The sequence below is a fragment of the Rana temporaria genome, chromosome 2 (genome assembly GCF_905171775.1).
Source record: "Rana temporaria chromosome 2, aRanTem1.1, whole genome shotgun sequence".
In the NCBI taxonomy this organism is placed as follows: domain Eukaryota; kingdom Metazoa; phylum Chordata; class Amphibia; order Anura; family Ranidae; genus Rana; species Rana temporaria.
In genome coordinates this window covers 394,467,233-394,494,257 of record NC_053490.1, presented here as the reverse complement: position 1 = coordinate 394,494,257, position 27,025 = coordinate 394,467,233, and the positions used below count along the sequence as shown (strand labels likewise).

The 27,025-nt window shown below is 44.3% G+C and overlaps 1 protein-coding gene across 1 annotated transcript in view; it reads right to left on the bottom strand.

The window, feature by feature from the left end:
* The window catches only part of DIPK2B (divergent protein kinase domain 2B), a 112,105-nt gene that overhangs the window by 22,934 nt on the left and 62,146 nt on the right, over window positions 1-27,025 (bottom strand). The window contains exon 3 of the mRNA XM_040338055.1: window positions 18,808-18,981. Within this exon, the coding sequence (XP_040193989.1) occupies window positions 18,808-18,981 (174 nt within the window). The remainder of the gene's footprint in view (window positions 1-18,807; window positions 18,982-27,025) is intronic.

Sequence of the window (27,025 nt, the reverse complement as noted above, 5' to 3'; positions counted from 1 at the left end):
GGTGGAGAAGGTGGCCGTCTGACCGATGCGTTCAGACAATTTTTTAATCCGCAGCCCCAAGGTCTGACCGGTTCCAGCAACCATCGCCAGCGTCTGGTTTACATGGTCCGGGAATACCTAGCGGCAAGATCCGACTTGGACACCTTCCCCACGGAAAATCCTCTGGCTTACTGGGTCTTGAGGATGGATCACTGGCCAGAGCTTGCACAGTACGCAATTGAGCTACTGGCTTGCCCTGCATCCAGTGTTCTTTCAGAACGTACATTCAGTGCTGCTGGAGGCTTTGTGACCGATCACAGGGTACGCCTCTCCACCGACTCTGTTGATCGACTGACCTTCATCAAAATGAATCAGGCTTGGATCAACACCGGCTACCAAGCACCTGATGCTGATGTTACTGAATAAGAATTTTGTGTTGAAATATCAGATCCCTTTGAGACTGCTGATGCTGAGTGACTGTCCTGTTGTGCTGCTGATGGAATATCCTTCTCCTCCTCACTTTTCATGCTGTTAGCTAGTAAGAAATTTTGTTTTTCTGTGCTCCGCCACCAGTGCCTAAGGCCTAATTTTTCTGCCCCTGTTTAACAGGGGCGCCTAATAACAATTTTTGATGCAATACTTTGCACGTGGCCTAAGGCCTAATTTTTGTGCCCCTGTGTAACAGGGGCGCCTAATAACAATTTTTGATGCAATACTTTGCACGTGGCCTAAGGCCTAATTTTTGTGCCCCTGTGTAACAGGGGCGTCTAATAACAATTTTTGATGCAATACTTTGCACGTGGCCTAAGGCCTAATTTTTGTGCCCCTGTGTAACAGGGGCGTCTAATAACAATTTTTGATGCAATACTTTGCACGTGGCCTAAGGCCTAATTTTTGTGCCCCTGTGTAACAGGGGCGTCTAATAACAATTTTTGATGCAATACTTTGCACGTGGCCTAAGGCCTAATTTTTGTGCCCCTGTGTAACAGGGGCGTCTAATAACAATTTTTGATGCAATACTTTGCACGTGGCCTAAGGCCTAATTTTTGTGCCCCTGTGTAACAGGGGCGTCTAATAACAATTTTTGATGCAATACTTTGCACGTGGCCTAAGGCCTAATTTTTGTGCCCCTGTGTAACAGGGGCGTCTAATAACAATTTTTGATGCAATACTTTGCACGTGGCCTAAGGCCTAATTTTTGTGCCCCTGTGTAACAGGGGCGTCTAATAACAATTTTTGATGCAATACTTTGCACGTGGCCTAAGGCCTAATTTTTGTGCCCCTGTGTAACAGGGGCGTCTAATAACAATTTTTGATGCAATACTTTGCACGTGGCCTAAGGCCTAATTTTTGTGCCCCTGTGTAACAGGGGCGTCTAATAACAATTTTTGATGCAATACTTTGCACGTGGCCTAAGGCCTAATTTTTGTGCCCCTGTGTAACAGGGGCGTCTAATAACAATTTTTGATGCAATACTTTGCACGTGGCTCCTTGTTGCGCTCCAATTACAGATATTGGGAGGGGTTGCAGTGTTATGTTGCGCCTACGGACACATTTTTATGCCCCTGTGTAACAAGGGCGCCTAATAACAATTTTTGATGCAATACTTTGCACGTGGCTCCTTGTTGCGCTCCAATTACAGATATTGGGAGGGGTTGCAGTGTTATGTTGCGCCTACGGACACATTTTTATGCCCCTGTGTAACAAGGGCGCCTAATAACAATTTTTGATGCAATACTTTGCACGTGGCTCTTTGTTGCGCTACAATTACAGTATGTTTGAGGGGTGCCCTTTTTTCTACAATTTTGCTTTCCCAAAAAGATAATGCCACCCCCCCACCACCCCTAAAATAATCGAGATATTGTTCCCACACAGCACGTGCGCAACCAGTATTAAATTACTTTGTTCTTATAATAATTTAATGTTGTGCAGGGACATTTCTAAACACGTGCCACTACTAGAGACACACAGCAGGTGTGATATTTGAAGGAATTTTTCATTTTTTTTTTTCACTTTAAACATCATTAAAATCGCTGCTCCGCAAAAACGTCCGTTTTTAAAATATTTTTTTCGATTGATACATGTTCCCTGGGGCAAGACCCGGGTTCTGAAAGACGTTTACCAACATTAAATTGAATATTGGTCTTTAAAATGATCGTTTTTGAATTCGAACGTTCGAGTCCCATAGACTTCAATGGGGTTCTAAATGTTCGCGCGAACCCGCGGTCTGTTCGAACGTTCTGATGCGAACCGAACCCGGGTATGTTCGGCTCATCCCTACTTTTTACATATCCAGGTGAAGGTTCTTTTGATGGACTTTGTATAACATTTAATTCCAACTAGCTCTGGAATATAATTCACCATAGAATCCCTTTCTAAGGGATTTTCTGCAAAATTCAGCTAGGAGCTATAAAGTATTATCTTATTATTGTAAAAGGCATTCGTACATAATTATTGATTTTGCTGACACATATTGTACCCCGTGGGGCACACACATTCAAATATATATGTGCTAATACATTTTTGTTTTTCTCCCCCTTTTTCTTTTGGGAGAGGAGGTTGTTTATATAACTTCCCTGCAGCTGCCATTGATGAGTGCAATTTCAATAATTGGCCAATTACCCTTTAATGCGATAGATAGTGGGCTTTGTATTGTCTAGATCAGGGGTAGGCAACCCTCGGCACTTGAAGCACACTCGACTCTCTCCCCATCAGCAGAGCAGCGCAGGGAAGTGTCAGTGTGACACAAATGCATTCTAATTTCAGAATTCCCCACCACCTTACCTGCACTAAGGGGGAAGCATTGTGCCCCCACAATTTGTAAAAGATGGCAAACACTGTTTTGTTCTCTAACTTTGCTGTAGCTGCGATCATCCGCTTTTGTGACAGGGATCTGATTGGGTGCAGTTCTGCTGGGGGGGGGGGGGGGTCCCTGTTTCCAGGAGGAGGAGGAGGACTGTCTTGGCCACTGCTAAAGCCCATCACAGTTCTACTTGCCCCGTCTACCATCTGGAGGAAGATGACTCGCTTGGTTGCCACTACCAATCTCAGAAAGAAGGGTGACAGTTTGTGGAATTACTGTTGAGCAATTATTCCTAAACCTTTGCGTCATTTCCTACTGAACCCCTCTGCACTCTGTGACCCTTTAAGCCACAGCCAGTATTCAGTGCAATAAAAATGACACCCAACTTTTGCTGCGGCACAGGCTCACTGCTTTTATCAGCTGCACACAGGCTCACTTTCAGAAAATGCCCCTGACCTGAGTTCATCATTGTGCATCCATTCCACATGTTTGTATGTGACATCACATACATCACATACATCCCGTACATCACATACAAGCCCGTGTGCTGGATGCGAGAGGAGGATCAGTAGGATGAGTGTGCCTGGACAGGTAGATTTGTCTTATCTCTGCTTCCTTTCACCACTCTGCATATCACACATATCATAGATGATAAGAGAGTACAGCAGTGGAGCAGATGAGCAGGAGGGTACATTGGTGGGGACAATGAGAAGGGGGTTCAGCGGTGGGATAGAAAAGCAGGGGAATACAGTGATGGGGCAGATGAGCAGGGGGTTATAGTGGTGGGGCATATGAGCAGTAGGGGTTCAGTGTTGGGGTAGAGGAGAAAGAGGTACATTTGTGGGACAAATGAGCAGGGGATTACAGCGGTGGGCTGAATTGATATTCTCTTAATCGTATAGTACAAGACACCGGACTTGTATTCTTAGTCCATGGGGCATACACAAGCAATAAATTGAGGAGTGGGCAACAACATAGCAAACAGAACTGCCCTCAAATACAAGTATTTAAAACCCTAATAAAACACTCAACGACAGCTTGAAGCACCTTGCGGCCAAAGCTTTCATGAGCCACTGCCTAAACATCCACCTGGAAAAACTTGGAGAACGTGTGAACAGAGGACCAAGTGGTGGTCTTGCAAATCGGGGAAGAAGATGCTTAATGATAAAAAGCCCAAAAGACACCGACAGCCCTGGTCTAAAATGCTCTCATAGGGAAAGGAGGAACCCTGTGCCTAGGGAGTAGAGATGGGCCGAACACCCCATTGGTTCGGTTCGCGCAAGAACTTTCGAACATCACAAAAGTTCGGAACTGAACAACGAACCCCATTAAAGCCTATGGGACCCAAACTAGAAAACTCAAAAGTGCCAATTTTGAAGGCTTATATGCGAGTTATTGGGCATGCAAAGGGTATTTGGGTCTGAGTACTGCCCTGGGGGACATCAATGCAAAAAAAGTTTTTTTTAAATATAATTTTTTAAATGACCAGTGCTTTAATGATGCTTAAAGTGAGACAACAAGAAAATTCCTTTAAATATAGTGCCTGGAAGGTCGCCTTAGTCTGGCTGGCGCATCTGTAGCATGGTCAGCCGGCTCTTCGATTTAGCAGCCCGTATCTTCCGGGTCTGGCGCACAACGCGGTGACGTCAGAACGTTGTTCCTCCCAACATTTCGTCACTAGAGTAAATATATTACAGATATAATTTTTTTCACTGAGTCAGTGTTTCATAATTTTGATTGATATTTATCTAGCACTTCATTATCACTAGTGTCACATTTTAGCTTACAACAGCGCAGCCCTTCTTTTGACCATTATTATTAGTGTTGTATAACATTTTAATTGCCACTTTACTATTTATAGAATTAGCGCAGTACACCCCTATTTTTCATAGCATCTGTACATTGTATAGAACCTGCTGCAGCAAAAATGGCATCTATAAAGAGAATAAATACAACTTTCTCTGCAAGCTTTCCTTATTTTAAACAACAGCCAGTCTGTATGATGAGGTCACAATTTAGTTCACTCAGAACAAGTTTAGAGATTTTTTTTGGATAAATTCAGGTGTCTGTTTCGCAGACTTTGGATAGAAGTAACAGGTGTGGAAAAATTGGGCTTTGTGTGTCAGTGGTGCCTTCAAACCTGTAACACTATAGAGGTACTCTAGATGAAAATTGAAATTATATGCACCTGTCAAACAGGTGTGGAAAAATTGGTCCTTAGGTGTTAATTGTGCCCATGAAACCTTTTCCAAAACAATTGAACCAAATGGCTCCACAAAGCATCTGGAATCAGATGTCTGATTTGGGAAGCCATGTCAGTGAACTGAACTGAGCTGACGTCTGACGAGTGCGCGCTGATCTGAGTCCTGTAGACAGTCAGGAGGCACATTGGTCTAACAGGCGGGACTCCTCCACATCTCCCCAGCTGTGCATGTAGCAGCACCCGCAGTCCTGCCACGCCTCTCCCCGCCACCGCACCGCCCGGATCGCATAAATCCCGCAATAGTCCCACGGCGGCCGCTGCTGGGAAAGCCCCTGGCTTCTGCCGAGGCCTAGCGGCGCGCCATGGACATACTAGGAAAACATCCCTAATTCCACCAATCCCCCTCACTAGACCTCCACAAGCTTCCGGCCCCCCAGAAGGAACTCCACCACCTAATCTACCCCCTCTCCTAGTACCTCAGACACCGGCTCGGGCCTAGCTCCCGGTCAGTGGCCATCTTACTACACCAATAATAGTGACACCCCTCCAAGTCACCCCCCCCTCACACTCCCCGAGCCCTATCGTTGGGGGCCACGTTCTTACCCCTGAATCTAGGGGTCCATATACCCCAGCCCCCCCCCTCTTCATCCGCTCTTCACATATAAACCTAGGGACGCCCACCATTTCTACTTGATCCAGGCTTTGCACGATCGCCCTTTCAGGGGATCAGGAAGGAATTTTTTTCTCTATCGCCGCAGATTGGCACAGCTGGGCCATAGTTTTTTTTCGCCTTCCTCTGGATCAACGGGGAGGAATAGGCATTCTGCAAGTGGTGGCCCACTTGCAAATCCTCCTCCCATCAATCAACAATTTCCCCCGATCAATATTCACCCTCCCTGTTTTCTTTGCGACTATGCCTAATATAAGCTATATCGCAGGGACCATCTGGGATTTAAAACCATTCGCCTCAATATTACCAGAGGCCACCAAAAAAGCACTAAGAACTTTGAAACGGTTAAGAATCGATCAACGATCGACAGTCAAACAGTATACCCCCTCACCTCAGTCCAAGCGCATATCATGCGCTTTGATCAACACCCGATCAGCAGTGAAGCACCGACAAGAAATTCATGAATTCATCCTACAATGCGACTTAGACTGCCTCTTTATTACAGAAAGCTGGCTCACAGTCGACTGTAACACCATTCTGGGAGAATTAGTGCCAGCAAACTACCGCATTCAAATGCAAAACAGAGTGGGGCAAAGAGGCGGAGGCCTGGCAGTGATCCACAAGATTCACCTCTCGATCACCAAACCAGCCATTCAGTACTCACTTCCATTCATGGAAACCCTCTCTCTGCAACTACAAACAAACCCCCAAGAGACCCTTCATATTCTACTCTGCTATAGACCACCAGGTCCAAAATCGCAACTTCTCCCAGCTTTGACAGAGTTCATGTCCACTTACAACCTAAATAGCAAACACCTTTTGCTACTGGGGGACTTTAACCTATGGGCCAACTCCCCTGAGGATCCCGTGGCCGATGCCTGCATTGACCATCTGGAAAGATTAGGCCTGCAGCAATTAGTATGTGGGCCCACACATATTTCTGGTCACACGCTCGATCTTGTCTTCAGACAAGATCTGGAAATAAACATTCAAAAGAATAAACCATTGCCATGGACAGACCACCATGCAATTAAACTCATAATCACCATAAATGCCCCATTAACAAAAACATCAAAACCGGTGACAACACACTGGACTAGATCGCAAAAGAAGCTCTATTCAGAGCTCTTTAAAATTACTTTAGGGAAAAAAATAAAAACAATCCAATCATACCAAACTGCCACAGAAACCCTGGATGCCATAAACACAGCTCTACTGCAGTCAGCCGACTTAGTAGCGCCCAAACGCAAAACCCGCATCTGAAAAAACAACTCCAGCTGGTTTAATGACCAGCTGGTGCTGCTGAAGCAAGAGCGCAGAAGAGCGAAAGCCGCTTGGAAAAGAAGCTCTACTGGAGAAAACCTTTCTGTCTACAAGGTAATAACAAAAAATTACCACAAAGAAATCTTCAAAGCCAAAAAAAATCACATCGCCAATATCATCACTAATGCCCTAAACCACCCCCGCAAACTCTTCAAGCTGGTCACCCAGACCATGAATCCGGTCTGTCTTGAACCCCCCAATTAAGACACCCAAGATTTTTGCAATGAATTATCAGATTATTTCATCAACAAAATCGATGGAATCCGGGAAAGCATTCAGCAAAACAGTATCCCCCCAAACTCCCCCCCCCCAATCTTTCGCCCAATAACCACTCAAATTCACCGCAATCAACAAAGTTCACTCTTGGACCCATCTCCATCAATTCCACTAAAAATATCATCGGTACTCTACGAAATAGCACAGCGCCTAATGATATCATTCCCACTAAACTGCTGAAGGAATGTGCCGATATCCTGGCACTGCCTATCACGCAGCTTATAAACCTGTCCTTCAAAGAGGGCTTAGTGCCCTCCCAGCTGAAACAAGGCATAATCAAACCCATCTTAAAGAAACCCACCCTCAACCCCAAAGATCCAATTCACAGCCGACCCATAACAGGCCTAAACATCCTCTCTAAGGTAATGGAGAAAGTAGTGGTACAACAGCTGCAACAGCATCTGGATACCTATAATCTACTCGATCCATTGCAATCGGGTTTCCGTCCCGGACACGGGACAGAAACTGCATTACTCAAAATATGGGATGACGCTCTCGAGGCCGCAGACGAAGGAGAATCTTGTCTCCTAGTTCTGTTGGACCTAAGTGCAGCTTTCGACACGGTAGACCACAAACTATTATTGACTCGGCTAGCAGAAGTAGCGAGAGTCGCAGAAGGTGATCTATCATGGTTCTCCTCTTTTTTGGAAAACCGATCACAAACAGTGAAACTGGGACCTTTCACTTCTAAAAAACGCACGGTGTCATGCGGAGTCCCTCAAGGATCCCCCCTCTCACCGGTGCTGTTCAACATCTATCTTCGCCCTCTATTTGAAATCATTAGCAGTCAAAAACGACTCTATCACTCTTATGCAGATGACACACAACTGTATTTTCGTATCTGCAACAAAAAGGATCATCATCTCAGTCTAGAGAAATGCCTCTCTTTGATTGAAAACTGGATAACAAAGAGTTATCTTAAACTCAACAGTTCCAAAACAGAACTTCTTCTGTTTCACGCCAATCGCAAGAACCAACTTGCAACAACTTGGACATCCCAGCCCATTCTGGGCCAAACAATCGCCCCTAGCGCCAAAGTCAAAAGTCTCGGGGTCACCTTTGACACCTACATGACAATGGACGCACAAATAGGGTCAGTAGTCAGCGGATCTCACCATCTGCTGCGCCTACTACGCAGACTGATTCCTTTTATTCCTAAAGAAGACATAGCAGTAGTGGTGGGTACAATCGTCCACTCCAGACTAGACTATGCCAATGCCCTCTATCTCGGACTCCCAAAGTACCAAATCTCTCATCTGCAAGTCGTTCAAAACACGGCCGCCAGACTTGTGACGGGGAAAAAACCCTGGGAATCAATCTCACCTTCTCTGAGAACCCTTCATTGGTTGCCAGTAAAAGACAGAATTGCTTTTAAAGCTCTCTGTCTGACACATAAGTGCATCCATGGGAAGGCCCCCCAATATCTATGCGAAAAAATAAAAGCTCACAACCCCAATCGCGTTCTGCGATCCACCAACCAAAATCTGCTACAGATACCCAAAGCCAGATACAAGTCCAAATGAGAAAGAAGGTTTGCATTCCAGGGTCCCAGACTATGGAACGCTTTACCAACCAGCATTCAGTTGGAGGAGAACCACTTGGCCTTCAGAAGAAAGATCAAAACTCATCTCTTTTAATGTCAAAGGAGAAAGGAACAACGAGCGCCCAGAAGCGATTTAGCTTGCATGTGCTGCGCTATATAAGTTCTTCACTCACTCACTCACTCACTCACTCAATTGAAATTGCCAACCAATAATGATCCTTTGCCTTGATGCCGCCAATTCTCTGGTTCTTTTGCAGGCTTTGAAGAATATGGGAGGCCATGCATCACAAGTTTGTGGAGGCATGAAAAGCAGAGTCCTCTGGGTCACTGAGGATTACAGTATCTGGAACTGCCTCTTCCCAGCCAACTCCAGTCACTTTCTGGGGACCAGAGCAATATTAATAGCATCATGGGCTCCTGGGTAGAGTTGAGCAGACACCTGGATGTTCGGGTTCGACGGGTTCGGCCGAACTTCGGAAAAAAGTCCGGGTTCGGGACCCGAACTTGACCCCGAACCCGAACCCTATTGAAGTCAATGGGGACCCGAACTTTTGACTACTAAAATGTCTCTAAAAGACTAAGGGAAAGGGCTAGAGGGCTGCAAATGGCAGCAAAATGATGGTAAGAGCATGGCAAGTACTCGGCAAATAAATGTGGATAGGGAAATAATTTAAAATAACATAAAAAAATAATAATCTTGACCTAGGAGGACGAGGTCCATATGGAGTAGGAGGTTGAGGTGGCGGTGGATGTGGCGGTGTAGGTGGAAGCTGCGGTAGAGGAGGACCCTGAATGGGTGTTTTTTGAATAGAACAATAGAAGAACACTAGCTAAAGTGTTTATCTCACACTTACAGATATGGAGGAAACACTGCAAACACTGGAGGAAACACTGCAACATTTATTTTATTTCCCTAAATGGATGTTTTTTTAATAGAACAATAGAAGAAACATATATAAAGGGTGTATCTCACAGGAACATATGCAATGCTGGTGTAATATGCAGAGTATCTCACAGGAACATATGCAGTGCTGGTGCAATATGCAGAGTATCTCACAGGAACATATGCAGTGCTGCTGCAATTTGATTTGTGAAGCAGGACTGACTCCTATATATTTCTTTCCCTATAAGAACAATCAGGAACCTTTCCCTAAAGTATCTAATGCAGAGTATCTCACAGGAACATATGCAGTGCTGGTGCAATATGCAGAGTATCTCACAGGAACATATGCAGTGCTGGTGCAATATGCAGAGTATCTCACAGGAACATATGCAGAGTATCTCACAGGAACATATGCAGTGCTGCTGCAATATGTAGAGTATCTCACAGGAACATATGCAGTGCTGCTGCAATTTGATTTGTAAAGCAGGACTGGCTCCTATAAATTTCTCTCCCTATAAGAACAATCAGGAACCTTTCCCTAAAGTATCTAATGCAGAGTATCTCACAGGAACATATGCAGTTCTGGTGCAATATGCAGAGTATCTCACAGGAACATATGCAGTGCTGCTGCAATATGCAGAGTATCTCACAAGAACATATGCAGTGCTGCTGCAATTTGATTTGTGAAGCAGGACTGGCTCCTATATATTTCTCTCCCTATAAGAACAATCAGGAAACTTTCCCTAAAGTATCTAATGCAGAGTATCTAACAGGAACATATGCAGTGCTGGTGCAATATGCAGAGTATCTCACAGGAACATATGCAGTGCTGGTGCAATATGCAGAGTATCTCACAGGAACATATGCAGTGCTTCTGCAATTTGATTTGTAAAGCAGGACTGACTCCTATAAATTTCTCTCCCTATAAGAACAATCAGGAACCTTTCCCTAAAGTATCTAATGCAGAGTATCTCACAGGAACATATGCAGTTCTGGTGCAATATGCAGAGTATCTCACAGGAACATATGCAGTGCTGCTGCAATATGCAGAGTATCTCACAAGAACATATGCAGTGCTGCTGCAATTTGATTTGTGAAGCAGGACTGGCTCCTATATATTTCTCTCCCTATAAGAACAATCAGGAAACTTTCCCTAAAGTATCTAATGCAGAGTATCTCACAGGAACATATGCAGTGCTGGTGCAATATGCAGAGTATCTCACAGGAACATATGCAGTGCTGGTGCAATATGCAGAGTATCTCACAGGAACATATGCAGTGCTGCTGCAATTTGATTTGTGAAGCAGGACTGACTCCTATATATTTCTCTCCTTATAAGAACAATCAGGAACCTTTCCCTAAAGTATCTAATGCAGAGTATCTAACAGGAACATATGCAGTGCTGGTGCAATATGCAGAGTATCTCACAGGAACATATGCATTGCTGCTGCAATATGCAGAGTATCTCACAGGAACATATGCAGTGCTGCTGCAATTTGATTTGTGAAGCAGGACTGACTCATATATATTTCTCTCCCTATAAGAACAATCAGGAACCTTTCCCTAAAGTATCTAATGCAGAGTATCTCACAGGAACATATGCAGTATTGGTGCAATATGCAGAGTATCTCACATGAACATATGCAGTGCTGCTGCAATTTGATTTCTGAAGCAGGACTGACTCCTATATATTTTTCTCCCTATAAGAACAATCAAGAACCTTTCCCTAAAGTATCTAATGCAGAGTATCTCACAGCAACATATGCAGTGCTGCTGCAATTTGATTTGTGAAGCAGGACTGACTCCTATATATTTCTCTCCCTATAAGAACAATCAGGAACCTTTCCCTAAAGTATCTAATGCAGAGTATCTCACATGAACATATGCAGCGCTGGTGTAATATGATTTCTGTAGCAGGACCGTCTGACTCCTATTTAATTCTCTCCCTCAGATCAGAACAGCAGCAGCCTTTCCCTACCCTATCTAAAGCAGAGTGACGAGCTGTGCTATGTCCCTCTAGCTTATATAGAGTCTGGGTCACATGCTGGGTCACATGCTGCACTGGCCAATCACAGCCATGCCATTAGTAGGCATAGCTGTGATGGCTTCTAGGTCACAGGAGTAAAACAAATGGTGATTGGCTGCCCTGCAGCGCACCATTTCATTGCCGAACACCGGACCCGAACCCGAACTTACAGCAAATTGTTTACAGTTCGGGTTCGCTCAACCCTACTCCTGGGCAAAGTAATGCCCTGGAACCCCTACCAGCTTGCCCCAATTTACACACCTACTTTCAAAAAAATAAAGTATAAATAGTTGATATAATTAAACATAGACTCATTAGTACTTTCAATAAAATACATTTTACAAAAGGAAAAAACTACATAAATCAAAGACTAATCAACACAAAGGGCACAGTGCAGGGGGGAATGCAGAAGGGCACAGTACAGGAGGGGTCAGTAGGGCACAATACTGGGATCAGGAGGGCACAGCATAGGTTATGGATTTCTTCCTGGGACGCGGCCATCTTGGGACAGTTAAGTAAAAAGCATGAATGTCCCAGACAGTTGCCAAATATGATGTAATGCAAGATTATTGTGGGGTCCCATGCACCTGGGGCCCCTGGGCAGTGCTCAGGAGCGCCCATGCATTAAGATGGCCCTGCTGCAGACAGTAAACCATCTCTTAAAGAGGTTGTAAAGGTTTGTTTTTTATTTTCTAAATAGGTTCCTTTAAGCTAGTGCATTGTTGGTTCACTTACCTTTTCCTTCGATTTCCCTTCTAAATTTTTTTTTTCTTTGTCTGAATTTCTCACATTCTGTTTCTCCTAAGTAAACTTGCCACCATCATCCGAGCGGTGGTTAGTCAGCCAGAACAGCTTACTGAACAGCTTACTGAGGAGGAACAGGAAGTGAGAAATTCAGACAAAGAAAACAAAGAAAAAAAGCATTTAGAAGGGAAATCGAAGGAAAAGGTAAGTGAACCAACAATGCACTAGCTTAAAGGAACCTATTTAGAAAATAAAAAACAAACCTTTTCAACCCCTTTAAGGTTTGACATATGTCTTCCTCTGCTTCAATGTCTCCAAAACTGCCAGAATCCTCCTCCTCGCTCTTCTATTGTGTGTTCTGTGGTGTCGCAAGAATGGTGTCTGCATAAAGCGGGCCTTGAGAGGAAAGGAAGTCCTCCTCTTCCTCCCACTGCTCTGCCTCAAGTGCCCTGTCCATAATTCCATGCATAGTATGCTCCAGCAGGAACACTACCGGGATTGTGTCACTGATTCATTCAATGTCACGGCTCACCATCCTTTTCGCCTCCTCAAATGCTGAGCCGCCCTGAGTCTAATGTTGTGCCATACTCACACAGGTACTCGTTGAAATCCCTCTGCTGCATGTTCACCTGCTTATGCATTGCCAAAGTTGAATTCAACCTGGTGGGCATGTCAAAAATCAGGCGGTTTACAGGCAGGTGGAATTCCCACTGAATTTCAGCCAACCGAACACTGGCTGTGTATGACCGCCTGAAATGGCTACAGACTCTTCTGTTTGCTTTAGAAGATCTTGCAACCCTGGGTACCTGTTTAAGAAATTCTGCACCACCAAATTGAGGACATATGCCAGGCATGGCACATGTGTCAACTTTTCCTGTCGAAGGACGGACAGGAGGTTAGTACCATTATCTCACGCCACCATTTCTGGCTCAAGCTGGCATGCCATGAACACCCTCTGGGGCTGCCCCTGCACAGCTGAATAAATCTATGCTCTGGTGTGGCACCTGTCCCCTAGACAGACCAGCTGAAGCTTTTAGCCTGACTACTTGAATAGCCCTTTGATTAGGGGGTACTGGTGGTTCATAGAACAATTCAACAGAGGAGGGCAATGGAGGCGGAGGAGGGGGTAGATGCTGACAAATCTTGCATCATCACCACCAGCTGTACGAAGATGTTGCAGAATAACAAGCTCCAGCACTGAGCCCTGCCCAGCATCCCTCCTAGTTGCAAGCAGAATTACCCAGTGTGCTGTGAACAAAATATAGCATCCCTGACCATGCTTGCTGGACCACGTGTGAGCAGTAACATGGACCTTGCTGCTGACTGCCTTTCCCAATGATGTCACAACATTACCATCAAGGTTATGGTACAGAGCTGGGATGGTCTTACGTACAAAGAAATAGCAGATGGGAACCTGCCATTGTGGTACAGCACATTCTGCAAATTCACAGAAGGGGCAGAATCCACCAGACGGGAAGGCAGGAGTTGTAAAGCCAGCAATTTGGACAAGCTGGAATTTAGATGCAGGGCATGTGGGTGGCAGGGAATGATTTTTTTTGTCGCAGCAGCTGAGGCAGAGAAATTTGCCTGCTATACTCTACAGCTGGTGGTGTACTGCTTGCTAGCAGACGTGCTGCTAGAACCTGTGACACCCTTCGCTTTACCAACATCCCTGTCAATGGAGGCTACTGAGAGGTCATGAGATATAGCAGGGGTAGACCTGAAAGGTGAGGAGTGAGGAGAAGAAGAATTGAGGGCTGAGTAGTTGGAGGTTAAATGCCTTGTCAAGCATGTGGTACCTAAATGGCTGGTGTTTTTGCCATGCTTGATCTGCTTGAGGCTAGGTTTGCAAATTGCAACAGAGCAATTGGCTGCACATGTGCTAGAAAAAGGGCCAGACAGCTGTGAGAAGTGGGCCAGGAGACAGCTCTACAATCTGATGGAATAGGGTGGCTTCTCCTAACTCTTCCATGATGGCTGCCTCTGGAGGACATACTGCCTCGTTGGGGTTGTACCTCACCCTCACTTTCCTCTGCATGGGAACATCTGCCTCTCCTTGTTGGCCTCCCAGACATGATGGAAAGGGGGCTTATTACTGAAATGTAATAGAGACTGGAAAATGTGTAATTGGATGCACTTTAATTAATGGAAAGTGATGTTTGGTGCACTTTAACTTGAGGACTTCCACGGACAGAAATGTCAACATCAAAATTAAAAAAAGGAGGAACAACAGCACCACAGTCAGAAAAACTGTGGCTTACAATTTGGAAAAGGGGGCAGGCACAGGAAAAAAATAACAACATGCAGCAACCAAAAAAAAAGGGGGTAAACAGCACTGTATACAGCACTAAATGTTATGTAATATGGTGTAAAACACTGCACTACACAGATACACTCAACTGACACACTGCAATATACTGCAGTAAAACTGCAGTAACGCACTACAATATACTGCAGTAAAACTGCACTGACGCACTTCAATATACTGCAGTAAAACTGCACTGACGCACTTCAATATACTGCAGTTAAACTGCCCTGACACACTACACTGCCACACTTCAATATACTGCAGTAAAACTGCCTTGACACACTACACTGACACTACAGTAAAACTGCACAGATGCACTACACTGAAGGTGCACTATCACTTTATTCACACTACACTGACACTCTACACTCACCATAAAATCACAATAGCACACTGTAGCACACTAACTGGCTAGTAGCAATAAACAGAGCCCTGTTCTATCTATCTCTACTCTAACATCACACATGGCTGCTCTGACTGCTCTGGGAAGGAACCTTTTATAGTATGGCATGGGTCTATGTGCAATGAGTCATGATTGGTCCAAGTCATCATGACTTTCTCGAATCATGGCTCTGACAGTGCTCTGTGCCCTAATTGGGCAAAGCCTTCATTGCTTCAGCCAATTGGGACTTAGAATGCACTGTGAGGCGTGCAGTGAATTGTGGGGTGTTCAGCGTGCCAAACAAACAGTCGAAAACCCCAGCCGAAAAGGCGAACAGTCAATGTTCGGGCTGAACTTTTGCTCTGCTCAAACAGTTCGCCAAACACTACTAAGGAGGTGTGCCCTGGAAATTAGTTGTGTGATTCGCCAAGCAAAATAGGTGAGCTGGAAGCTTTGGTGCATATAGAGAACTATGATTTAATTGGTATTGCTGAATCTTGGCTTTATTTTTCACATGACTAGGCTATTAATATTCCTGGCTATGCTCTCTTTCGGAAAGGCAGGGTAAAACTGAGGACTGGTGGTGTCTGTCTCTTTGCAAGAAGTGATCTCAAAGCGAGTTTGAATAAGGACCTAGTTGATGGAAAGGGTGATGAGGCTGAAGCATTATGGGTGGAACTGCACATGGGTGTGTAAACTACAAAGGTAATCATTGTAGTTTGTTATAGGCCAGAAAAGAGTCACACTAGGAAAACTAGGTACTCCAGGGTCCCCATATTTTTTTGTAAACAGAAACTTTGTCCAGGAGGAATGCCTCAATTTTGGCATGGACCATAGCTTGAGGGACTCTGTGCTTCATTGCTAAGATGCACAGAGAAGGTGTTTTCCAAGCTTTGGAAATTATCTGCTTAGCTGCAGTAGTGATGAGTAGGAGGAGTTTAAATTGGCAGTGGGTTATTACCAGGAGAGCTATTATGGAGTCAGGTGGTTATGGTGTCTCAAATAGGGTAGAGAGGATCTTGAAAACTTATGTCCAGAATGTTTGCACCTTAGGGCATTCCCACCAAATGTGCACATGTGTGTCAGGTGTGGTACAGCCTCAAAAGCAAAGCAGGAAATATTGGTGGGAGAATTTGGCAACCCTGGCAGGGACCAGCTACCATCTGGTGAGCACTTTGTAATTAGTCTCCAAAGCTACAAATATTGGGTAAGGCCGTTTTGATCGCCTGCCATATATGTGCCCAAGAGGCTGGATCAAGAGTTAGGTTGAGGTTGCTTTCCCACTTGCTTGTGTATGCTGGTAGGGAGGCAGTTGAGTGTGTCAGGAGATGGGCACAGAGGTCCGAGATGAGACCACATCTGTGGGATCCATCTTGCAAGCCTACTCAAAGGTGGTAAAGTGGGGGGCAGAAGAGGCAGGAGGAGCGTAAGAGGAAAATAAGTGCTTGATTTGTAAGTATCTGAACATTTCTGCCTGGGGAAGACCATGCAGTTTACATGGTGCTGAAAAGGGTGTGGCTGAGCAACAGTGGCGGCTGGTGATCAACATTTTTTGGTGGGCGCAAACAAACTGAAAAAGTAAAAAAAAAAACACATCAATTGCAGCCTCACTGTGCCCATCAAACACATCCCTGTGCCCATCAAATGGGAGGGGACCGGATGTTCATTGGGAGCATAATAGGAGACAATTGTAACCTCACTCTCTAGGAGTGCCCGAGAGTATTAAGTAGCGGCTTTCCGGGTCTCTGATCTCCGCCAGGGGTGTGAATGGTGTGGAGCGGTGGAATGCGATAAGGACCTCCCTTTGTTTGGTTTGGGATGGCGACCAAAGAATTTGGGGGTAGAGGTCGTGGAGAAATGCGTCTCCTGTAAACAAACCACTTGTGGGTTGAGAGGACAGAGAATGAGTGAAATGCTTTAGTACGTTTGTTTGGGGAATTGAGGCCCTCAACGTTAAGTGTTAGGACATTAAAGGAAGCCATTGCTAAGGCTTGAGGTGGTTAGGAGTTGACTCACAAGCAACCTTGGGACTGAGGGTTCCTCTCTAGGAGGGAAGAGAAAGGGGGGAGGAGGGGTGGGATCAGGTAAGAGAGGTAGAGGAAGTCCTTTTTTTTTATGTATGTTCAACCATAATGCCACATTATTTTATGGATTTTTTATTATAGATTAGATTAGCGTATAGTATGATGTTGCTATTGGCTTCATGCTAATTTAAAAAAAAATCTTGAGATTTTATTTGTATGCTTTATATTTCTTGGTTTTCTTAAGGACTTGAAGAAATATACCCCTTTATTTTTGTTACCATTAATGTCACCCATGTATGCACTCATACACTAATCAGTGTATGTACAACAGACTTTGAATAGTGTGGTTCACATTAGGGTTGTCCCGATACCGATACCAGTATCGGTATCGGGACCGATACCGAGTATTTGCGGGAGTACTCGTACTCCCGCAAATACCCCGATACTGAAATAGAATACTTGTTCCCGCCGCCGCCGCCGCAAACCCGTCGCCGCAAACCGCAAAGCCGCCGCCAATCAGCGTGCGGGGAACATTACAGCTTTCGTTTGAATAGCTGTATCCCCGCCGCGTATAGACACTCCCCCTTGCGCGGGATTGGACGGATGATCTGTCCAATCCCGCGCAAGGGGGAGTGTCTATACGCGGCGGGGATACAGCTATTCAAACGAAAGCTGTAATGTTCCCCGCACGCTGATTAACGGTGGCACGTGCGGCATCATCAAGGTATGTAGGACATGGCTGCATTATGTGGGGGACATGGCTACATTATGTGGGGGACATGGCTGGAATATGTGGGGGACATGGCTGGAATATGTGGGGGACATGGCTGGAATATGTGGGGGACATGGCTGCAATATGTGGGGGACATGGCTGCAATATGTGGGGGACATGGCTGCAATATGTGGGGGACATGGCTGTAATATGTGGGGGACATGGCTGCATTTGGGGACACATTTAAAAAAAGTATCGGTATTCGGTATCGGCGAGTACATAAAAAAAAAGTATCGGTACTTGTACTCAGTCCTAAAAAAGTGGTATTGGGGACAACCCTAGTTCACATCTACTCCATCAGAAAACTCATCTCCACAGATGAGCCTTATTTTTCCCTCCATCCTGTGGGTTTTTAATTGGCATTACTGTTACCCCTTGCTAAATAAATATTACACCTAGAGGCACTTTTCTGTCTTCCAATTTGCAAGTGCATCAGGCACTGCTGCTCCTGTGAAAAGCGACCTAAGTGTGTTTGACGGGTGGTGAGGAGGCAATATGTTGCCTTCTTGGTATCTGATTTAAACCCATAATTGCTGTGCAATGCATGAGATTGCGACATGGTAATATGGCAATTAAAGGTTTCAATCAGGTGTGAGGTGACACCATGCCCTGTATTTTTGACTTCTCCCATGTTGTGCAGGTAGATCTCCACCTCTTTAGGTTGCCTACCCGTGGTCTAATGGAAACATTTACAAAAATGAAAGCCAGGAAAAATTGGGCCATTGTCCATAGAATTTAGGTATCAGCTTTCATTCTATAACCAAGAAAAATAAAAGGATGAATTGGGTTTAATATTAAAAAAACTACTTCCACTTTTTTATGAGCAATACATTTATACTACTCTGCCAAGAAAAGATCATCTAATAATTACCTGAAGGACAATGGGATGAGCATTCACAGAAAGTGTGTAAAGCAGTCTCATTTTATCCTTGTCAGTTAGGTGTGTCATGTACACACTGCAAGCATCAAACACTTCGGTGTAACGTCGTATTATTCGATCTAAGAGGCGCTGTGAGGGACAGCGAAGAAACTGCACAGGTAGACCCTAAAAAATAAAAATGAACAAAATAAAGATTTCGATTTTGCTCTCACAATGGTAATATGTACTATTGTATATAGCATGTATTCTCTTTGCAGCTTTCGGGCTTTGCATAAGTATCCACCCCGTTGCCCTTTCCCATAGTTTGTAATGTTCCTGGAAATTCGATTGCCTTGTACACACGAGCGGAATTCCCGCTGGAAAAAACTTGGATGGTTTTTCCTAAGGAATTCCGCTCAAGCCTGCCTTGCATCCACACGGTCACACAAAAGTTTGGTGAACTTTTGACTGCCAAGAACGTGGTGACGTAAAAGACTACGACGAGCCAAGAAAATTAAGTTCTATGCTTCCGAGCATGCGCCGATTTGTTTCCGAGCATGCGTTGGAATTTAGAGTGTCGGGATTTGTACACACGATTGGGAATTTCGATCGGATATTTTCCCGACGGGAAAATAGAGAACTTGCTCTCTATGTTTTTCCGGCAGTTTTTCTGTTGAAAAAAGTCAGATGGAGCAAACACACGGTCGGGATCAGACTTTTTACGACGGGAAAACCGATCGGGTGTATGGGGCATATGTCACAAAATAGGCTATATGAATAAAAAGCATGTTTTCTTAATGGTTTGCAAATTAAAAAAAAAAACTGTTATTATATGTGATTGATCAGATCACAATAGTCTAAGTTGGTGAAGTAAAATTTGAAAAATATATGCATAAAACTTCGTTTCAGAAATAAAAAACTGATAATTTTCATGCGCGTAGGTATTCACCCCATTTGTTACGAAGCCCATAAAAAGCTCTGGTGCAACCAATTACCTTCAGAAGTCACATAATTAGTGAAATGATGTCCACCTGTGTGTCACATGATCTGTCATTACATATACACACCTTTTTGAAAGGCCCCAGAGGCTGCAACACCCAAGCAAGTGGAACCACTAACCAAACACTGCTATGAAGACCAAGAAACTCTCCAAACAATTAATGTTGTTGAGAAGTATAAGTCAGGGTTAGGTTATAAAAAAATATCCAAATCTTTGATGATCTCTAGGAGCACCATCTAATCTATCATAACCAAATGGAAAGAACATAGCACAACATCAAACCTGGCAAGAGACAGCCACATACCAAAACTCACGGACCGGGCAAGGAGGGCATTAATCAGTGAGGCAGCACAGAGACCTAATGTAACCCTGGAGGAGCTGCAGAGTTCCACAGCAGAGACTGGAGTATCTGTACATAGAACGACAATAAGCCTAACGCTCCATAGGGTTGGGCTTTATGGCAGAGTAGCCAGAAGAAAGCCATTACTTTAAGCAAAAAGCAAAATGGCATGTTTTAAATTTGCAAAAAGGCATGTGGGAGACTCCCAAAATATATGGAGGAAGGTGCTCTGGTCTGATGAGACCAAAATTCTACTTTTTGGTTATCAAAGAAAATGCTATGTCTGGGGCAAACCCAACACATCACATCACCCAAAGAACACCATCCCATTTTTCAGCAGTCGGGACTGGGAAACTGGTCAGAGTTGAGGGAAAGATGGATGGTTCTAAATACAGGGATATTCTTGAGCAAAACCTGTACCACTCTGTGTGTGACTTGAGGCTAGGATGGAGGTTCACCTTTCAGCAGGACAATGACCCCAAACACACTGCTAAAGAAACACTTGAGTATTTTAAGGGGAAACATGTAAATGTGTTGGAATGGCCTAGTCAAAGCCCAGACCTCAAAAATCTGTGGTCAGACTTAAAGATAGCTGTTCACAAGCGCAAACCATCCAACTTGAAGGAGCTGGAGCAGTTTTGAAAGGCTCTACAAAGTATTGACTTTAGGGGGGGGGGGTGAATAGTTATGCACATTGACTTTTTTCTGTTATTTTGTCCTACTTGTTTGCTTCACAATAGAAAAGAAAAAACATCTTCAAAGTTGTTGGCATGTTGTCAGGGACCTGCCAATAGGCTCCGGCGTGCACGCATACGCACACATACTAATGGCCGGAATCAGCACCAGTCACCTATTCATGTGCAAAGGCGCGCCCCACATGCACACGGTTATGTGCCAAATGCGCGCACCTGCGCGCCAAATGTGCGCGCGCATGCGCCTACTACACGCGCACGTGCACGACGGCGGGAATGCGCGCGTGCTTGTTAATGCGCGATTGGCGCCACTCAGCCTTTAAAAAGCTAGCAGCTGCAGTGACACTTTGCTGTCTGATCTGCAGCGTTGTATCAGTGAAATCTGTGACCTGTTGTAACCTGTTACCTCAAACCGACCCGGCTCCATCTGACCATCCGACCCTCTCCACTCCGACCCCTGGCTTGCTCTGACTCCGCTCTGCTCTCCTGCCCACCGTTACCAGACCCTGTGCCTGAATCTGACTACGCTTGCTTAACCCACCTGAATATCTGCTGACCCGGTTTGCTTCGCCAGCTCCTGCTATCCAGTGCCTGTGCCAGCTCCAGAGACGCTGTCTCCTGCAACCACCGTCCCGAAGGACCAACCACCGTGCCGAGCTGCTATCATCACCAGGCACTCCTACCTCGCCGCTCTCCCGAGCTTGCTGTCCCAACTCCAGCAGCTCCAGAGACGGGGCTGTAAGAGAGGCCTCTTCCTGCACACTAGGCTCTGGCTACAAGGTACGTTCCAGTACATAACACATGTTCTGTAAATTAAATGATGCAAATCCTCAAACAATCCATGTTAATTCCAGGTTGTGAGACAACAAAACACGAAAAATGCTAAGGGGGCCGAATATTTTTGCAAGGCACTGTAAATTCTCTTCAATTTAGATAATCTTTAAATCAGTTTTTAATTAATGTAAATAATGTGACACAATCACAACTCTAATGATCAGGTAAGAGAGGGTTTGTCAATAAAGCAGCCAGGAGTCCAATGGTAACTCCGAAGATGCTGCAGAGAAACACAGCTCCAGTGAAAGAAATTATGCAGAAAAAAAACAATTCTAACCCAGTTGGGATTTATGGAAATGTGGACAAAAGAAAATCATTTTATATCACATTTGTGGTTTGCCAGATTGTATGTGGAACCTGGCAAATGTGTAAAAGGGTTGTTTGGCCTATAGCTCTGTGGGAACTAAGAAAGTGGTCAGGATAAAGGACAATATAAATGGAGCCAAATACTGGTGATTTCTGTAAGAAAACTCATAGTTGACAAAAGACCTGAACAGAGGGCCACCTTTCACCAGGACAATGGCAAATGCACAACCAAGGCTACACTGGAGTGGTTTAAAAACAAGAGCCTGAATTAAATAAAATGGTTTAATCAAAGCCCACTCCAATCAAATTAGGAATCTATACCGAGACCTGAAAGAATAACTGTTCACCAAATATCTTCATCTAACCTGACAGGACATTTTTTATCAAGCAAAATAGACAAAACCTTCAGGAGCTAGATGAGCAAAGCTAGTAGAGATGTATCCCAACAATAATTGCAGCCAAGAATGTTTTTGTCAAATATTGATCGGGGGAAGGGGTGCATTTTCAAGATCTATACTGATCTATACTGTGACAGAGGGAACTCAATCTCACTCGTACATTTACAGGTATTATTCTTCCCTTGAAATAATAAACTACCGGTAGTGCATATGTATGTTTCATGCTTAAGTGGTTGGTATGTTGTAGTCCTTTGTGAACAATCAAGATATCTTTACTGGCCACCTCAAAGTTGGTGTTCATAAAATAAACATAAACTTTTGTTTTTGACAATAAAAAGGTTCATGAGTTGATAGCCATTGCTATGCACAGCCTGCACCTCCTCTCCAAATTTTGCGTGCTACTTCCAGCACTAAAGAGACAGGTAAAATGGCCGACCTACTACCACTATCCCAGATGAAACTGAAAATGTGACACTGAGGCAGTGATGTATAAGGACAGTAGCATGATCTCCTTTAATGACCAAAGTGTCTCTGATGCTCTGATACCTGAAAATAGGAGCAGTATTGGTGGTGCTTCCTCAATGCTGTTTTTTAAGAGGGTTTTAAACCATGTTGTACAGACTAAGCTGTTGCTGCAGAGTAAATCCTGCATTGCATCTTGAAGTTTGCAGCCTATTCCTGGGTTCCAGAAGTGTAAAGATGACACAGAATATTTTTGCAGTTGGACCTCAGCAATCAAAATGTCACTGTTTACTGCAGGGTAAATACCACTTTATATGTCTCAACATTTGCAGCCTCTTCGTTCCCACACAATGCTTTTACAGATAGCTAAATTTTTAATGTTAGCTGAAGCTCCTTTCTCTCATATAATAAACTCTAATGTTTATTTCAAAATAAAACCTGCCTTTGCTTATTCAAACTGCTTACATACTGTCCAGCAGCTATACATAATCTATGGCTATTGTCTCAAAATGATTTACTCTAATGTTTATTTCAAGATAAAACTTGCCTTGTCTCTACTTCATACATTGTGATCTTACCAAACCGAGCTGCTTACATATTGTTCAGCCACTGTACCATGTTTGTAGCTATTGTCTCTTAAATAATACAGTCTAACATTTAATTCAAGATAAAACCTACCTCCTTTCTAGCTCTTATTTTGCAGCCTAACCAAGCTGCTTACATATAGAGATGGGCCAAACACCCCCTCTGGTTCGGTTTGCGCCAGAACTCTCAAACATCGCAAAGTTTCGGACCTTAACTGCAAACCTAATAAAGTCTATGGGACCTGAATGTGAAAAATCATTTTGAAGGCTTATTGGCAATAAAAATGGTATGGGGGCCCGGGTACTGCCCTGGGGGGACATGTACCAATGCAAAAAAAACTTAAAAAAATAACATTTTTAAAGGAGCAGTGATTTTATTGATGCTTAAAGTGAAACAATAAACATTTAAAATTCCTTTAAATATAGTGCCAGGGTGGTCCCCTTAGTCTGCCTGCAAAGTGGCACATCTGTACCCAGGCCCGGACTGGGACAAAAAATAGGCCCGGGCAATTTAGGTTGAGCAGCCAATTGTCCAGCAACCGCCCGTTTGTGACGGAAACTCTTTACCATGTGATCAGCCGTGTCCAATCACGGCTGATCACGATGTAAACAGGAAAAGCCGGTAATCGGTAATTTGTCAGACGCGAGTAGATGAGAGCCGATCGGCTGCTCCTCTGACAGGGGGGGTTTGTGCTGAACGATTATCAGCACAGCCCCCCCGAGGATGCCCACACTGGACCACCAGGGATGCCACTATACCACCAGGGATGCCCACCACAGGTATGACACCCTAGACCACCAGGGATGAAAATTTACAAATAATGGATGCCAATCAGTGCCCACAATGGATGCCAATCAGTTCCCACCATGGGCATCACTGATTGGCAGGCATTGTTTGGCACTGATTGGCATCCATTAGTACAACACATACATTAGTGCCACCTATCAGTGCCCATCTATGCCCATCCGTGCCGCCTATCAGTGCCCATCCATGCCACCTATCCGTGCCCATCCATGCGGCCTATCTGTTCCCATCCATGCGGCCTATCCCTGCCCATCCATGCCGCCTATCCGTGCCCATCCATGTCGCCAATTCGTGCCCATCCATGCCGCCTATCCATGCCGCCCATCCATGCCCATCCGTGCCGCCTATCAGTGCCCATCCGTGCCGCCTATCATTGCCGCATATTAGTGCCCATCATCAGTGCCCATCAATGCCACCACATCGGTGCCACCTCATCGGTGCTTATCAGTGCCCATCAGTGCAGTACCATCAGTGCCCATCCGTGAAGGAGAAAACGTACTTATTTACAATGTTTTATAACTGAAACAAAAAAATACGTATTTTTTTCTAAATTTTCAGTAATTTTTTTATTTTTTTTGCAGAAAATAAAAATCCCAGAGGTGATCAAATACCACCAAAAGAAAGCTCTATTTGTGGGAACAAAATGATAAAAATTTTGTTTGGGTACAGTGTAGCATGACCACGCAATTGTCATTCAAAGTGCAACAGCGCTGAAAGCTAAAAATTGGTCTGGGCGGGAAGGTGTATAAGTGCCCTGTATGAAAGTGGTTAACCACTTAAGGACCGAAAATTTTTCCCCCTTAATGACCAGGCCATTTTTTGCGATACAACATAAGTTTGGGCCAATATGTATTCTTGTACACATTTTTGGTAAAATAAAAATGGCAATAAGCATATATTGATTGGTTTGCGCAAAAGTTATAGCGTCTACAAAATAGGAAAGATATTTATGCCATTTTTATTATTAATAGATTTTTTAACTAGTAATGCCAGTGATCAGTAATTCTTAGCGGGACTGTGACATTGCGGCAGACAGATCGGACACTTTTGACACTTTTTATGGGACCATTGACATTTATACAGTGATCTCTGCTATAAAAATGCACTGATTACTGTATAAATGTTCTTGGCAGGGAGGGGGTGTAACGGAAGGGCCGTGGGATCCAGAAGCTCTTAGAAAGTATGAGATACTCCTGTTTCAGCTTCCCCGATGCCTCCTTTGTGTAGATCACCATGTGTCTCTAATAGGGGCACAGGGTGAATGAGAACCCCACTATGATCTGTGCTAGTCAGATTTAATGCGGTATACATTGTATATATTGTATATATATTGTGTGTTGGCTGTAGTGTACTAAAAGCTTGCTGTGATGAGGTGGAGTGTGATTGCATTCTATTGTCTACTGTGGTAATTAAGTCTGCTACTGTGATAAATGTGTATTGTAAGTTAACAGACAGCCTAAAGGTCAGGTGGCTGAGTCATCAGCTGTAGTTAATTAGCTCATGTAAATTAGGTCAGGCCCTGGAGACAGGATGTCTGTTAAAAGATGTATTGAGGGGGCTCATTAGGTAAACACTGTGTGATGTTGTGGGTGGAGTTGGGTCATTGTTCATTGGGTTACTGCAGTATTCCTTTTCTGTATATAAGAGCCTGCTTTCTCAATAAAGATTGCCAGACCTGTTGAACCTCAAACAGAGCTGTGTGTCTCGTTAATGGGGGAATTCTTCAGGGTCGTGTTTGCTGGATTGTGGTGTATCAGTAGCTGCCTTGTGTTCGGGAATGGAATATCCTAAACGGCTTTAACCCCTGTCCCATATGGGCTTCCGTTACAGGGGGTTAACACTATCAAGGGGTAAAAGAGATAAATGTGTTTCCTGGGAGGTGTTTCTAAATTTGGGGGCAGTGTACTGACTAGGAACAGACGATCACTCTCTACTCCCCTGACAGAACGGGATCTGTTTGTTTACATTGACAGATCCCCATTCTGCCTTTCTGTGGAGCGATCGCGGGTGCCAGCCACAGTCATCAGCTCCCCCACCGTGCACCGGGCGTGCGTCTGCTATAGGGCCATCGTACAGCTACAGCAATTTGAAGGAACATGCCGACCTGCCACAGTAGAATAACGGCGGCTAGTTGGCAAGTGGTTAAGCATTTCTCTAGAATTTCCAAATGAAAAATCAAATCACGTGTTATTATTTATGGTATTAATGTTTTTGTGCATGCACTACAGACACATATTTAGCCGTTCTGATATACTGTATAATGTATTTATAAATATAACTAAACGTTTTGTTACAAGAATATTGCTTTTTTGGCAAAACAGGATGGCAACTTTAAAATATAAAACAAAAGAACAAAAAATTAGTGCTTCACTTGCTAAAAATCAGAACCAACAAAAAATAATGGTAATGCACTTACAAGCTTCAGTGTGAAACAGGTATAGAACTAGCTTAATGTCAATCGTCAGTAGTGGTAAAAGTCACAATTGGAGCCACTGGGATCATGGAGGGGCAGTAGATACTTGATGAAGGAGGCATGGTTTTGCTTCTGAATACTAATACTGGTGAAATGAACCAGTGAAGCTGTCAGAGAGCCACCATGGGAACCTCAGAAGAACTGTCAGATGGAGCTGTCAAAAGCCTGGGTGCTAGTAGCCAATCAGGAACCCTTTCAGAAGCAAAACCATGCCTCCTTCATCAAGTATCTACTGCCTCTCCATGATCCCAGTGGCTCCAATTGTGACTATTACCACTACTGATGGCTTCACATTAAGCTAATTCTATGCCTGTTTCACACTGAATCTTGTGAGTG